Source organism: Phaethon lepturus, unplaced genomic scaffold (assembly GCF_000687285.1).
Source record: "Phaethon lepturus isolate BGI_N335 unplaced genomic scaffold, ASM68728v1 scaffold388, whole genome shotgun sequence".
Lineage (NCBI taxonomy): Eukaryota > Metazoa > Chordata > Aves > Phaethontiformes > Phaethontidae > Phaethon > Phaethon lepturus.
In genome coordinates, this window is record NW_010559461.1 from 63,751 (window position 1) to 77,548 (window position 13,798).

Sequence of the window (13,798 nt, forward strand, 5' to 3'; positions counted from 1 at the left end):
TCCTTTGTTTTTAAAGGGACTTAGCCAGGCAGTGTTTGTCATCTGAGAGTACTACTTCTCTTCAAACCAAGACAGAAACTTCTCCTGTCAAAGCTATGCTCTACTCTTCCCTTCCTGCCAGCTGGTGGTTAAACGTACTTTATTTGCACATGTTCTTCAGCTAAACAAATGGGACTGAGAAGTCTATCATGTGCTAGTGAGGTCCTTTGGTCTGCCGTCTCAATGGAGGCATGGGATGGAGATCCGTGAGGCAGCAAAGATGCAAGGGTTATTGGTGTGTTAAAAACCACGGAAGCACCTCAGAATGGTCACGTAGGAATTAGGGCTTCTCTCTCTCCAAAAAGGTGGTGGGATCAGTAGCTCAACTGAAGTGCATCTACACTGATGCAACGCAGCACAGGCAACAAACAGGAGGAGCTGGAAGCCATTGTGCAGCAGGAAAACTGTGATACAGTTGCCATCATGGAAACATGGTGGAATAACTTGCATAACTGGAGGGCTGCAATGGATGGCTCTAAACTCTTCAGAAGGAATAGGCAAGGAAGGAGAGGCAGTGGTGTGGCCCTGTATGTTAGGGAGTGTTTTGACTGTCTAGAGCTTGATGATGGTGACGGTAGGGTTGACTGTTCCCTACATGTACTAAAAGACGAGCTGGACAGCTGAAGACTGTCATCTTCAAGATGACAGTCTTCAGAAGAAGACTGGACAGCTGAAGAGAGCATCCTGGCTTGTATCTGCAATAGTGTGGCCAGCAGGACTAGGGCAGTGATCATCCCCCTGTATTTGGCACTGGTGAGGCTGCACCTTGAATCCTGTGTTGAGTTTTGGGCCTCTCACTACAAGAGGGACATTGAGGTGCTGGAGCGTGTCCAGAGAAGGGCAGTGAAGACTCTGGAGCACAAGTCTTATGAGGAGTGGCTGAGGGAACTGGGGTTGTTTAGTCTGGGGAAAAGTGAGGCGAGACCTTATAATTCTCTACAACTACCTGAAACGGGGTTGTGGTGAGATGGATGTTGGGCTCCCAAGTAACAGGACAAGAGGAAATGGCTTCAAGTTGTGGTGGGGGAGGTTCAGATTGGGTATTTGTTCACCGGAAGGTTTGTCAAGCATTGGAACAGGCTGCCCAGGGAAGTGGTGGAGTCCCCATCGCTAGAGGTATTTAAAAGACGTGTATACATGGTGCTGAGGGACATGGTTTAGTGGTGGACTTGGCAGTGCTAGGTTAACGGTTAGATTCGATTATCTTAAAGGTCTTTTCCAACCTTAATGATTCTAGGATTTTTTTTCCCCCCTCAAAATTCTGTAGTGAAATTACAAGCTGGTTCTCCCCCAGAACTGGTCTAAAATCAACTGCAAAAAGCTGGCTTTTCTGTTTTTTCATCTTCAACTATTAGTAGCACAAACTGTGGGTCCATGTTCATTTGTTTTGAGGAAGTTTGGCATTCAGCATAGAATTCAGCACTGTTTAGTGAGCTGCTAAATAGAGGTTAATTCCTGAGGTTTAACTCTGGATTTAGTAGGTAGTCCAAGTCAACCATGTTTGATCTAGGCAACTCATTGCATAGATAAAATTTTCAAGGGAAGAAGGTGGGAGTCGGGCTGTTTTTCCATCACTCCCACAATGTATTTAATATCTTTTTGTAGCTGCAGTCTCAGGAAGCTGTTGCCTTCTGTTTGTTCAGATGTTCTTCCCCAGCTATACCTTGTCTCGTCTACAAGACAAAAACCATTTTTACTTCATTCGAGACATACTTGCCGGAACAATCCATGTTGGAACCCCTCTCTCAACCAAAACAAATACAAACTGAGGCCATGATCCGTTCTCATTCTGCCTTGGAGGAACCCATGTCATTTTTGTGTCGTCTGGTAGAAGAAAATGCTTGGACACAGAATCCCATGCCAATAAAACTGAATGTGTTGATGAGTATCTCTGGGCCGTGCATGGATTACTTGTGTCACTGGGAAGAAATACTGTAATTATACATGTGTAAAACAGCTTTTATCGCTCTGCTTAACTTGGATACCCTGACACTAATCTGCTCTTACTTTTGTGTTGCACAGATCAGGGTGTCCAGCCAACTGGCTAGTGAAGACTCTTCCTCTGTTACAGTGCTAGAGGCGTGTAGGTTTTGGGCTGGGGCAGAAGGTTGTGTGCTCTGTTTCCCATGCCTGCATGTATGCTCTCATTTGAAACTGTGGGTCTGAGTTTATGCAGTCATGAAGAGCGATATGCTGTGCGCTGTTTGTTGCTCAGCTCAAAACTACTGAGGATGAGTTAAATTACTTGGCATGAGACTGAGTTGCTTGTCTGGTTTGCGCTCTGAAACATCAGTTTTCAGAAACTGCATGGTCCTATTGACTGTGTGTTGAAACACACTTTTATTCATTGACTATAATAGATTAAACTCCCTGTTTGGGTGTACCAAGTGTGATTTCTGACCCTTTTTTTTTTTTCTATGTTGAGTGATATGGTGTATAGATAATCAACTTAACTAAAAAATAATGTGCTGAAAAACAAAATGTTAAGTTTTTCTTTTTTCGGCTAACTTCTAAAATGATATTACTTTTTAAAATATGTGAATGAAAGCAAATACGTCTGTAAAAACCTGTGTGAAATCAAAATTTCGTTTTTCCTGTAAAATGTGATAACTTCTGTATTTATTTGTAGTTTCTTCAAGATACATTGGATGCACTTTTTAACATAATGATGGAGAACTCTGAGAGTGAGACATTTGACACGTTAGTGTTTGATGCTTTGGTAAGTTTGCATTGTGGATGGACTAAAACGGAGATACTGTAATGATGAATAAATAAAGCAAACGTGGTGTCAGCGCTAGAATGAGGTTTACCAAAGAAAAAGATCGTCTTAGCTGTTATCTAATTTTAAAATTATATTTGAAGTTTCAGTTGGACTTGATCAAAAGGTGGTTGGATTACGTTATGTCATCCCCCAGAAAAGATGGCAGCAATCTGGTGCAGTCCATTTTAGTGGATGAACAGTAGGATTTAGGACAGAGGCAGAAAGTTTCTGCTTAGAACCAAAAACTTTGCTATGAACAGGAAGTTCTCAGGAAAGGAGACTATTAATACATTGAGAGGATAATCTAAAGCCTAAGTCTGTGTGTGTTTTAATGTTACTAATGTGGTTTATCTCAAAATAAAGGCTGGTGAATGTACAATATTAGAATTTTTTGGAGGATAGTGCAATAATTATGTTGTTTTTTCAGGTATTTATCATTGGACTGATTGCTGACAGAAAATTTCAACATTTTAATCCTGTCTTGGAAACCTACATTAAGAAGCATTTCAGTGCTACGTTAGCCTACACGTAAATTTTAAAATTTACTTTTTCTACTGTGGCTTGCATAGTTTTTCCAGATACCATTATTCAGTTACTTCTTTATGTGGGTTAATTGGGAATTTGCCCATAGAGCTTGGGATGGTTTGAGGTTCTTGAAGAAGACTGGAGATAGTATGTCTTTCTCTCCGAAATAATAGTAGTAAAGCATGCAGTCATTTGCAAGCAAGAAGTCTTGATTTTTCTTGTGTTGAAGGAGGGGATGGTTTGACGATTTCAAGAATTTTTTTGTAATGAAAATACTCACAAGCAATTCCCACTCATACTTGCGAAAGAAATCATGTCCATTTAAGATGCTTCAAATACATGTTGTTTGGTGCATTAAATGTTCTACCCTGTATTATCTGTGTTACCTTCACTTTGGGGAGGAAGCAGTGAAGAACAAAAAAAAAAAGTCTGTTATTTTTGCTGTCTTAAGTATTTCTTGACAGTAGAGATCTTTGCTGCTGCTTCAGACTATTCGTGTTGGAGGAAAGATACGTAATGGATATCTTTGCAGTGTTGGGAGGAAAACAAATCCAAACCAGGAAACGCGCTGTGCCCTCTGCTGTAATACAGTCTCTATTATGCGACCAGAAAATGAAAAGTATTGATTTAAAACAGTGAAGAAGAGTTAGGCCTTTAGTCACAACTTTGATATTAGCCACTTTACCGAGTTACAGCCACTGTTGTGGCCTTTGTGTGTAGTGGGTAAAGGATGAAGTGTCCTCCAGCATCTGGCTTCGTTAGCAGGAGCTGAAGGTGGCCCTTTTGCTGGTAGGCATGGTGAGCATGCATGGCGAGCATCCTCCCCTTCCTTAAATGCAGGGAGGCAGAAGCAGGTTTAAGCTTGAGGATGCTGGAAGATCTGAATTCTCACTTGACTTGTGATCGTGGGCATGCCAGATCCCTGCCCTCTCTAAATGCCCATCGATCAAGATATCTGTCTACTCAATGTTATTTTCTGTTGGTGGTATATAATGTTGTACTTGTTTTACTTTTAGTGTACCTTTTGAAACGTACAGTGTAGCTAGGATGCTTTAAAATGGAATTGCTTGTGGTTGCATTATGATAAGTGATTTACATTCATTGGAACTGAGATAGTTGAAATGATACTATTTTTAAAATCGTTAGACTTCAAAATGTGGAACAAGAGAATTTCCAACTGGTGTTATATGCATTTTTGAAAAATTTCATAACTTGTAGCCTAAAACACATGGGAAAGCGATGTAAAGGGGAGGGGTTTACCAAAGAAACTCCTATTTTATGTGTTTTAATTATAACAATGTGTTTTATTTGATTATTTTAATTATTATTAGTAGCTGCATCTTTATGATAGCCTAATATCCTTAAATATCCAGCAGAAAATGAGTTTTGTGGAGATTTGCTCTATTTTTATGTTGAATGGTGTTACGGGAGGTTTTTTCTCAAGAACAGGTTGCAGCTACTTCCCAGTGAAAACAAGAACATAATAAGTTTTAGTCACATGATAATTTTGTAACTTAGTGGGCACTACCTAGGCACATTATTTTTCTTCAAGCCTGTCAAATTGGAAGCTGTCTGCTCTGAGCATACTTGTAACTTGTATGTATTTTTGTGTTTAAACAGAAAACTGACTAAAGTTCTAAAAACGTACGTGGATAATGCTGAGAAGTGTGGTATCACTGATCAACTCTTCAAAGCCATGAAAGCTTTGGAGTACATCTTCAAGTTCATAGTCCGATCCAGGATATTGTTCAATCAGTAAGTGTGGTGAATGCTGAAACCTCCTGTAAATCCCATTTACAGTATTGTTCAAAAAGTGTCAAAATTGTAACGCCACAAGTCAAAGTTGCTCAATATTGCACCGTTTTAGAACTATCTTAAGTTGGTAGAACTAATTTCGGCGGTCGGTTGCAGTTCGTAGGGCCCTGCAGTCTCGATAGGTTACAGTGGGCGGGACGGGAAAGTGGAAGGAACGAAGGGCTGCAGAAGTCTTCTCCTCAAGAGCGATGGTATTTTTGATAGGAGAATCGCTTGAGTCCCTATACGAGCTGTTTCCGCACCTGCCAGCATGGCAGAGGCTTGTTTTCTGCTCCCCACTCGACCTCCTGCATGGTGAACTGCGGAGACTTGCTGGCGCTGCCCGCAGGGGCGTCCGTCCCTGAAGTCAAGCATGAATAAGTATTCTAAGTCAATTTGGAAGTCAGTACTGCTTTATGCATGAAATAACTAAAAAAAGTTATAGACCAAGTTGATGATGTATTGGTCTTCGTTTAGATTCAATCCTTTTACTACTTGTTAGCCATGGTAACAACCTTATTACAAGGGATTTATGTCGAGCTCTGAAGTTACCAGCTCCACCAGTCTTCCTCTACATTAGAGATTATAATTTATTTCTGTGGGAGTCTTGCTGTGAGATTCATAAAATACTGAATGTCACTTGTGGTTGCAAGTCCTACAAATCACTTTAAAACAGAAAAAAAATAATTATCTCTTGCTGCAGATTAGATTTACAGACAATATGACCCTCTAGTATTGGCCGTTAGATTTCCTTGTGCTAAGCACTAATTCACAATTCTTCAGCACTGGGGAGACGCAGCTCTTGATGACAAGGGATTAATCAGTGAAGCTACTGAATGCTGAATGACACCATGATTTGTTCTGCTGTAAGACTTAAATCCTGCCTGAGTTGTTTGATTTGAAGTGATTATAATGCAGAACTGTAGGAGTGTTCTGAAATATTGTTAATGTTTTACTGGGAAATCACGGCGAGCAAGCAGAATCTTTTAATAAAAAATATTACGTATTTTTAACTTTAATATGGTAGTGGACTGAATATGTGGAGCATTTTAGTAATGTGATTGCAGGCAAGCTGCAGTTCTGGATAAATATGTAGAAACCTAGTTCATCTAGTTAGTCTGGTGGCAAATATATTTGCTCAGTATATCAAGGTTTATAAAAGCAAAATATTCTAAGTGAACTTCAGAAATATCTCTAGAAATGATCTCAGTTGTTACGTTGCATTTACAACAGTTAAAATTTTGAAGGCAGTGCTAGAAGGGTCAACTTGGTGTAATCCTGTTTTTCTGAGAGCTGCAGTGGTTTTGTGCATTATCAGGTATATTCAATAGATACATGTTAATAACTGACAGTAGAAACACATTTGTGACTAACTTGTTTATTTTTATTACAGTTTCCTTTTTGAAATGCAAAGTTTTTTTGTTTGAAGCAGTTTGATTTATTGGACTGTCAAGTTTAGTTACTCTTTATATCGGTATTGGTTTCACCTCTCTAATCTGTTCAGGGGGACACCAAAATCCATTACTGAACTGGAGAGTTAACAAGTAATTTGTCCTGCATAACCCCCAGTTTTAGCCTAAAAGGGGAGTAGAAGTTTGCACAGCAAAATAACACAGTATTTTTTCAGTAGCATTCATTTCCCCTGTGTACTGGTTAAATAGCTTTTTTGAGTATCTGTGGCTCACAAAGGTTTATGAAAACAGCGTAAAAAATATGCACATTAGTTTCTGTGTAAAGCAGCAAGAACATTCTGAAGCTCACGTTTATCTTTAGATAAGCCCCTTCTGTAATAGGTGGTTCATCATGGTATCTTCAGACATGAAGAAAGCATACTGTGACTGTACATGCAAAAATTCCCGGGTGTGGTGCTTTTGTTGAGCTGCAGACACACTCAAGACCTTACTGGGTTTAACTCCAGAAGAAATGGAGGAAAGTAGAGGGGAATTGAACTCTTACTGGGAGCTGTCTTAATGGCTCTTGGTGCAAAATGTTTAGGTGGGCTCAGGGCAGAGCTAGTGGAACCAAGGAGGGCTTTGGAAGCTCAGTTGCTGTTGGATGAGGCTCTTGGAGGCAATCAAAGCCGACTGGGTAAGCATGGGGATTTAGCTGGGGAAGAAGCCCCATCTGATGTTTATAAAAACCCCTCTTTACATTTGATCTGGATGCCATATTGTCCTGGGCTGCTTTTAATCACTGATCCTTTTTTTTTGTTTGGGGGGGTGTGTGGAGGTGTGTGTGTGTGTGTGTGTCACATTAAGTCTGTGGTTCAGGAAGTGTGTTTGCAACAGCCCTTGTGCCGGTGAATCGTACGTATTACCAAATGGGGAAGAAATTTTTTTTAAAGGATTTGTGTGGAGCTAGTGGTCTTCTCCCCCTCCCTTTCCATTTTGTAGTGGGAATTATCTCATCCTACACCTGAAGCAGAGATCGTTCTATATTTACAATAGTCAAGAGAGTTTCAGGAGCGTTCATTCCTGTGCGGTATTAAACCATTGGATGAAGTTCTTCAGCTTGGCTGTATATTTTTGCCTTTGGTGGTGTTCAGGCATCTCAGGGCAGTTTTTATGCCCGTGAAAGCATCTGGAAGAGGCAGAGTGGGGTCCCTGTGGGCAGATCAGCTCTGAAGAATCCTGCCTGAAGGCACGGGGACCTGCCTTGTGAACTTTAGCTGTGGATTAGTCGTTCTGCAGCAGCTGTACTGACTGTATGGAAACTGAGCCTTAACTAGTTTAGTGTTAGTGAGCCAGAAATTAGAGGTGAAATGCATTTTAACTTTAGCGTTCCCTTCCCATGGGGGAAAAAAATTGTTTTGGAGTTTTTTTTGGTGGTCTTTGTGTTTCTGTTTTTTTTTTTTTTTTTTTTTTTAGCAAATAGTGGGTTGATAGGCTTTTTCTTTCTTTCACAGAGTTTAAGGTCACTCACCTTAGGCCACTGGTAGATTTTAATGATTGCTGGCAAGTTGTCTAGATGCTTTCTGGCTTCTTCATCAGAGAACTGCTTGGCATTGGTCCTCCCAGACATCTGCTAGCTCTTGTGCAGGGTGAAGAGACTCTATCCCACTGCTGCGTGGATGCATGGAATTGGGTCACTACTGAGGGATTCACTGTGACTTGAAGGCGTAAACAACAATACTGACTGTGGCATTTTACATAGAAAGCTTTAAAATAAAAATCTGTTGTTCCTGCTGGCCCAGCCTGGTCAGTCTGTCTTGTTTTTAGTTTTCTGTGAAAGAAAACTCTTGGTTCAGTGAAGAAACTTGTAGAAGTGCTTGAACTTAAAAAAAAGTAATGCAACAAATTATCATCTGTCACTTGAACAGATTTTTTTAAAATGTATTTCTATTGTAGTTGGATTGTGCTTATGAAACCTAATTATTTTTCAGACTTTATGAAAACAAAGGAGAAGCAGACTTCAGGGAGTCTCTGCTGCAGCTCTTTAAGTCCATCAATGAGATGATGAGCAGCATTTCTGACCAGACTGTCATAGTGAAGGTATGTGCTTTACAGGTCTCCATCTTGGCTTTACTTTTGCATCCCTAACCACAGTTAGGTGGTTGATGAAGTGTATGCTTGTGTTTGAGGTAAAATACACTTTTGGGGTCAAACATGGTTAATACTTAGTGCTTCTAATGAACTGTTTGTGACTATGTAAAGAATATGCTTTGAACAAGTAAGTTTACTTAAATTGCTGTGAATACCTCACTTTTGTTTTTAAGAGAACTTAGGGATTAAGTGATGTTTAGTTTATTTAACTTGTATAACCTTAAACTTTAAGGTATTTTCAAGGCGTTGTCTTTAAGGTGCTGATAACAATGTAGATCCTTGTATTCTCATGCACTTACTTACATTCTAGGCTGTTGAGGAACTTCAATATAGTATCTTAAGCCCTAATACATGTTTTTAATGGGAAACCAGTAGTGAGCCAGACTGCAAACTCCACTCCACACTCCTCTTCTTGTGTCCCTTTAAAATGGCAGGTACTTTTGGTAACATTGGCTGGCTCTTGGAATTGGAAGTGTGGTCTCTGACTTCAAATGAACATGAGTATTGATACCACAGAGCAGAAGCACTGAATTATTAATGGACTGGTAGATTTTTGTATCCAGAGGAGTCTGAGGTCATTGTGCCAATAGCAGTCTCATGTTCTGTTAGTGAATCTCTTTCACCATGGAAAAGTACAAAAACTGTCATAAACAAGCATTTGATAACCTACACCTTGAAGTTCTCCTTGTGGGTCCAAATAGAATTTATAAAAGGATGTAAGTCTTGACCCAGCTGTGCTGAATCAGTTGAAAGATGATGATCAGAAAGGTGCTAAGAATTGGGGTTGAATTTGGGGACAGTTTGATGGTATGACTCCTCCTGCTCAGATGTGCAGGTGATTGTGCCTTAGAAGTTCTTTTATAGCAGCTGGGAGGCAAAGACAGACAGTGGCAAAGTACTGTGCCAGTGCAAGAGGTTCCTTTTGAAGGGAGCTGGGAAGAGTACTGCAGGAAAACACCTAAGTCAAAGACACCAGTCTTTTGTAGCTGAGTGCACGTAAGTCTTAAGTGAGTAATACCATGTCTGAGCACACAGAAAAAACACATAGTGGGGATAAAGCTGCTGAGGTTGAATTCTTTTGGGCAGAGGGGCTGAGCCTGTATCATCTGATAACAAAATAGGAATAGTACATGTTTCAAGAAAGCTGTATTTTCATTCCATTGACAAAGCATCTATCCTGAATGGAAACTGGTAAGTTTGAATCAGTGACTCAGTGTACTATCTGGTGTTTTACAAATAGGATGTTTTCAGATTACGAGGATTGAATGTAAGTTTTATTTTCCTGAGACTCGCTTGTTCATCTGCCCTCCTGAAGTAGGCCTCACATGAGCTTTGTTCTTTTTCAACAGTTTATGCCTTGGGGGGAAACACCCCCGCCCAAAATAGATCTGGTTGTCTTTATCTGAGATGCAGGAAAAGAAGACAGACTTCCTAGGAAAGGCTAGAGAAGTTACTCTACAGCAGTGTCTGTCCTAGTCTGTATTTTTTCACATTCAGATCTCTGCGAACTTGGGTAGAGCACATCTGCCGTCTGCGTTTGGCTATGTGAAGTGTGCTGGTAGATGAAGCATTGACAGATGAGCCAGTGTGGGGTTGTCCGAGAAGTGTGCTTGTGGATGCCTTTCAGAAGCTTTGACAACCTTTCATTCATTATTCATTGCTTTAATCTCCGTTGGACTCTAATTACTTAGCTCTTAGAATACGTAATTGTTAGTATTGGCTTTTTGCAGCTTGTGAGATTGCTTTCATTATGTTCCAATATCCACTGAAGCACTACAGTTTTTTTCAGTAACTAGAAATGTGTGGTTCCATTCCAAAGAATAAAATTACTGAATAGGTAGATAGATGTGGGATTTTTTTTTTGAGAGAGAGTGAGGATGGCTTCTGTGAATCTTCCCTGACAAAGCTGTTGGGAGTCCTTGGGAGGGTTTCAGTAACCATGTAAAGTGGACATGACGGTGCAGGCTTCATTCAGCATCTTTAGCAGGGATGTGGAGTTGTTGGGTAAGTACCATGCTACTGGTGAGGAATGTCAGAAGGACCTCACAAAACCGAGTGGGCTAAAAGGTGAGCTTCAGGGTAGACAAATTTAAGGCAGTACATCTCAGGAAAAGTAAATTAATCCCTGTATGATGGTCTACTTGAAGCTGGTAGCTGAAGTTTGGGGACGATGCCTTGGAGTCATACCTGACAGCTCCCTGGGGTCATTGGTTCCACGTGCAAAGAAGGAACAGGGTGTTGGGTGTCCGAGGGATAATGAGAACATGGCAGGGCTGTCATTTTGTTGTTGGATACCCTTGGTGCATCTGCATCTTGCGTGCCAGGTGCTGTTCTGGTCTCTGCACCTCAGGAAATAGCTAAAGGGGTATGGAGAACCAGGACTGGGAACGGTGCGCTCTCATGCCAGGTGAGCAGTCTGTGAAACTCTTCTGCACCACATCCCACAGTACAAGAAATAGGGTGCACCCGCTGACAGTAGGTGGTTAGTTTAAGACAAGTAAAGAAAAAATTTTAATTTCTGAGGCTTGCTGTCGCAGGGGGTTAAAGGCAGACACTGTCAGCAGGCCCAGGAAGAGGCGAGGCGGCGTTACAGGCCACGGGCCCGTAGGACTTCTGGCAGGATGGGTGGTGACGCAGCCTCCATCTCGGGATGCTGGGGGAGCCAGGAGGGCAATGGACCACAGGAACTGTAAACGGCATCTCCTGTGGCCACCGTTGGAGACCAGGTGCTGGGCTGTGTGAGCCATTAGTGTGGCACGGTGAGCGTTTCTTGGGCTGTTGGATACTCTGCTGAAGCTTTGTAGAAAACTAATGAAGAAAAGCAGGTAAGTTTGCTAGGTCCCTCTGTGCAGTTAAGGTCAGTAGATCTAGCTGTAGCAGTTTCAGGCTTTTTTTACTGTTTTTAATATATATTGGGGAAGCTAAATAAGTGTATACAAAATAAGTCTGTCTGGAGAGATAAGAAGTTGAAAAGACCTCCATGGAAAATTAAGGTGCTTCACATTAAGAGACAGATGCTTAATTCACACATTTGAATATTTCTATTTCTCCTTGCAAAAGTTGTAATCTGTCTTGATAGTTTATCAACATGAAGCAGAACTGCCACTGGAAAGTTTTTCTGAAATGTTCACAACTTTTCTCTTTGGGCTGGTTATACAGAATTTTTTTTTTCCCAGCCTATCTGTTAAGAGAGTAGCCTTCAAGCTGACACAGTGTGGGGGAGAATGAATGACTGCATTCTTATGTTCTTAGCAAGAATTATTCTTCATCTATTCAAATATTTTTTCCTTGTGGAAGCTGATGAGCTGTTCTGACTGTAGCTCAGGTCTTCAGTTACTTAATATTTTGTATTTAAATTGCCCCTTTTTTTAATTTGAAATTTTCAAGGCTTTGGGTACATTTTAAAAAAAGAAATTTCCTCAAAAGAAAACTGCATGAATTGAACACGGATGTGAGGTTGTAGAGCACAAAAAATATTTTGAATTTGTATCTCTCTTAGGATTATGGCTATTCAAAATTTTTTGGATAGGGGAGAATTTGTACAAGTGGCTACTTTGCAAACCTGACTTCAGTTTCAGCCTTTACGGAAACGAAATCAAGAATATTTTCTGTGGAGGCCATGTTAACAGGGGTAGTTTGCAGTTTTGCTGGCTGCAAGTAGATATAACTGTACACAGCATTGACTGAATCTTTCTCAAGACTTGAAAAGAGAAAAGCAACAAGCAAAAAAGCGAAAGCCCCGTCTGTCTGCAAAACCCCTCTGCTGCACCAAAATCATGCTTGGTGTTACTGAAGGGTGCTTTGACTGCCAGTCTCATGGCTGGGAAGGGCGACGGCCTGACCTTCTGCACAAGGTCCTGCAAGAACCTGGGGTTGGCCTGGAGTTGGGGAGAGGCGTGTCGGTGTCAGCCGTCCGTCCCTCACTGCTTCCGATGGGGTGTCGGTCAGGGGAGGGGGCTCTGGGGTACCCCCAGTGCTGGCTCCGGCCCGCTGCCCGCTGTGCTGGCGAAGCTGATGGGGAAGACGGCTTCGTAGCTGAAGCGCTGGCCGCCTCGTCCTTCGGGTGTGTATACGTAGTGGCTGGCTTAGCGTGTGTGTGGCCAGTGTAAAGGTCTGTTTCCTCTTGTGAGCTTTTGGTATTGCAAAATAATAACAATTTAAAACATTATTAAAAGTTTATTTTAAATTTGAATTGTGCTTCAGCTATGTATTTTTACAATAAATACATAAAAACCCATATATTTTTGGAACACGATTCGAGCAGAGCTTTACTAGTATGTATAGCTCTCAGTGGACTAAAACATGCTGCAATCAAAACATTAGGTGTAAAAATGAATTAAAAAAATATTTATCCTAGTCTAGAAAGGCAGCAATAGTCAATCCTATAGGTCTGAATTTGAACAGCCATTCAATCCTATAGGTTTGAATGTGGACAGCTAGTATGGTATAGCTTACAGTGTTTAAAACACCGCAGAGTTTGGTTTTTGTAGTTACCTACCTAAATATAATTGGGATTTTTTTGTGTGTGTTAGTGTTGACTGCAGTTGAGGCTGGCATTCAGAGGCTGGCATTTGCACTTGATTTTTTTTTTTAAGTTACGCAGTTTTCCAAACGGGAGAGAGAAATTCAAACAGTGATTTGAGCTGAGAGGTGTTTTGGTCATCCTCTTACTAACAACATTTTTTCTTGCGTTGTGAATGGTAGTGGCCTGCAGTAATAGTTTGAGATGTAAAGAGATTAAACTTTGTTTTTCAAGTATCTCTTTGTTTTTAAGAACTACTTGATTAAATAAGGTGTGCCACATTTGGTGCATATACATATTTTTAATCGTTACAAGTATAGTGAGCTTTCCTGATTTTATTCCTATTTTCTGCTAATTGGTGCATGATAATTATTTCCTTAACCTTTTTTCTGTCTAAGCATGAGCTCAGCTGAAGCCTAGCGTGACGTTTCAAGTTTAGATAAAAATGCAAATATTACCTAGTAATTTATTCTTGCTCCTCTTTGAAACAAAGGCAGTTGAGCCAGCTGCATCGGAGTTATGAGGACTGTCTGATTTAGGCTGTGTGTGTATGCGGGAACTGAACTATTCTCAGCAGGGATCTTGCAGTTTGCTCTAATGTTTGCTGTTAAGCAT

General features: G+C 40.8%; 1 protein-coding gene across 1 annotated transcript in view; it reads left to right on the forward strand.

Annotated features, from left to right (window-relative positions):
• The window catches only part of LOC104625661 (dedicator of cytokinesis protein 1), a gene marked incomplete at its 5' end in the record, with an annotated part of 76,977 nt that overhangs the window by 39,836 nt on the left and 23,343 nt on the right, over positions 1-13,798 (forward strand). The window contains 4 exons of the mRNA XM_010293348.1: positions 2,669-2,758; positions 3,228-3,328; positions 4,946-5,080; positions 8,502-8,610. Coding sequence (XP_010291650.1) covers positions 2,669-2,758; positions 3,228-3,328; positions 4,946-5,080; positions 8,502-8,610 — 435 coding nt within the window. The remainder of the gene's footprint in view (positions 1-2,668; positions 2,759-3,227; positions 3,329-4,945; positions 5,081-8,501; positions 8,611-13,798) is intronic.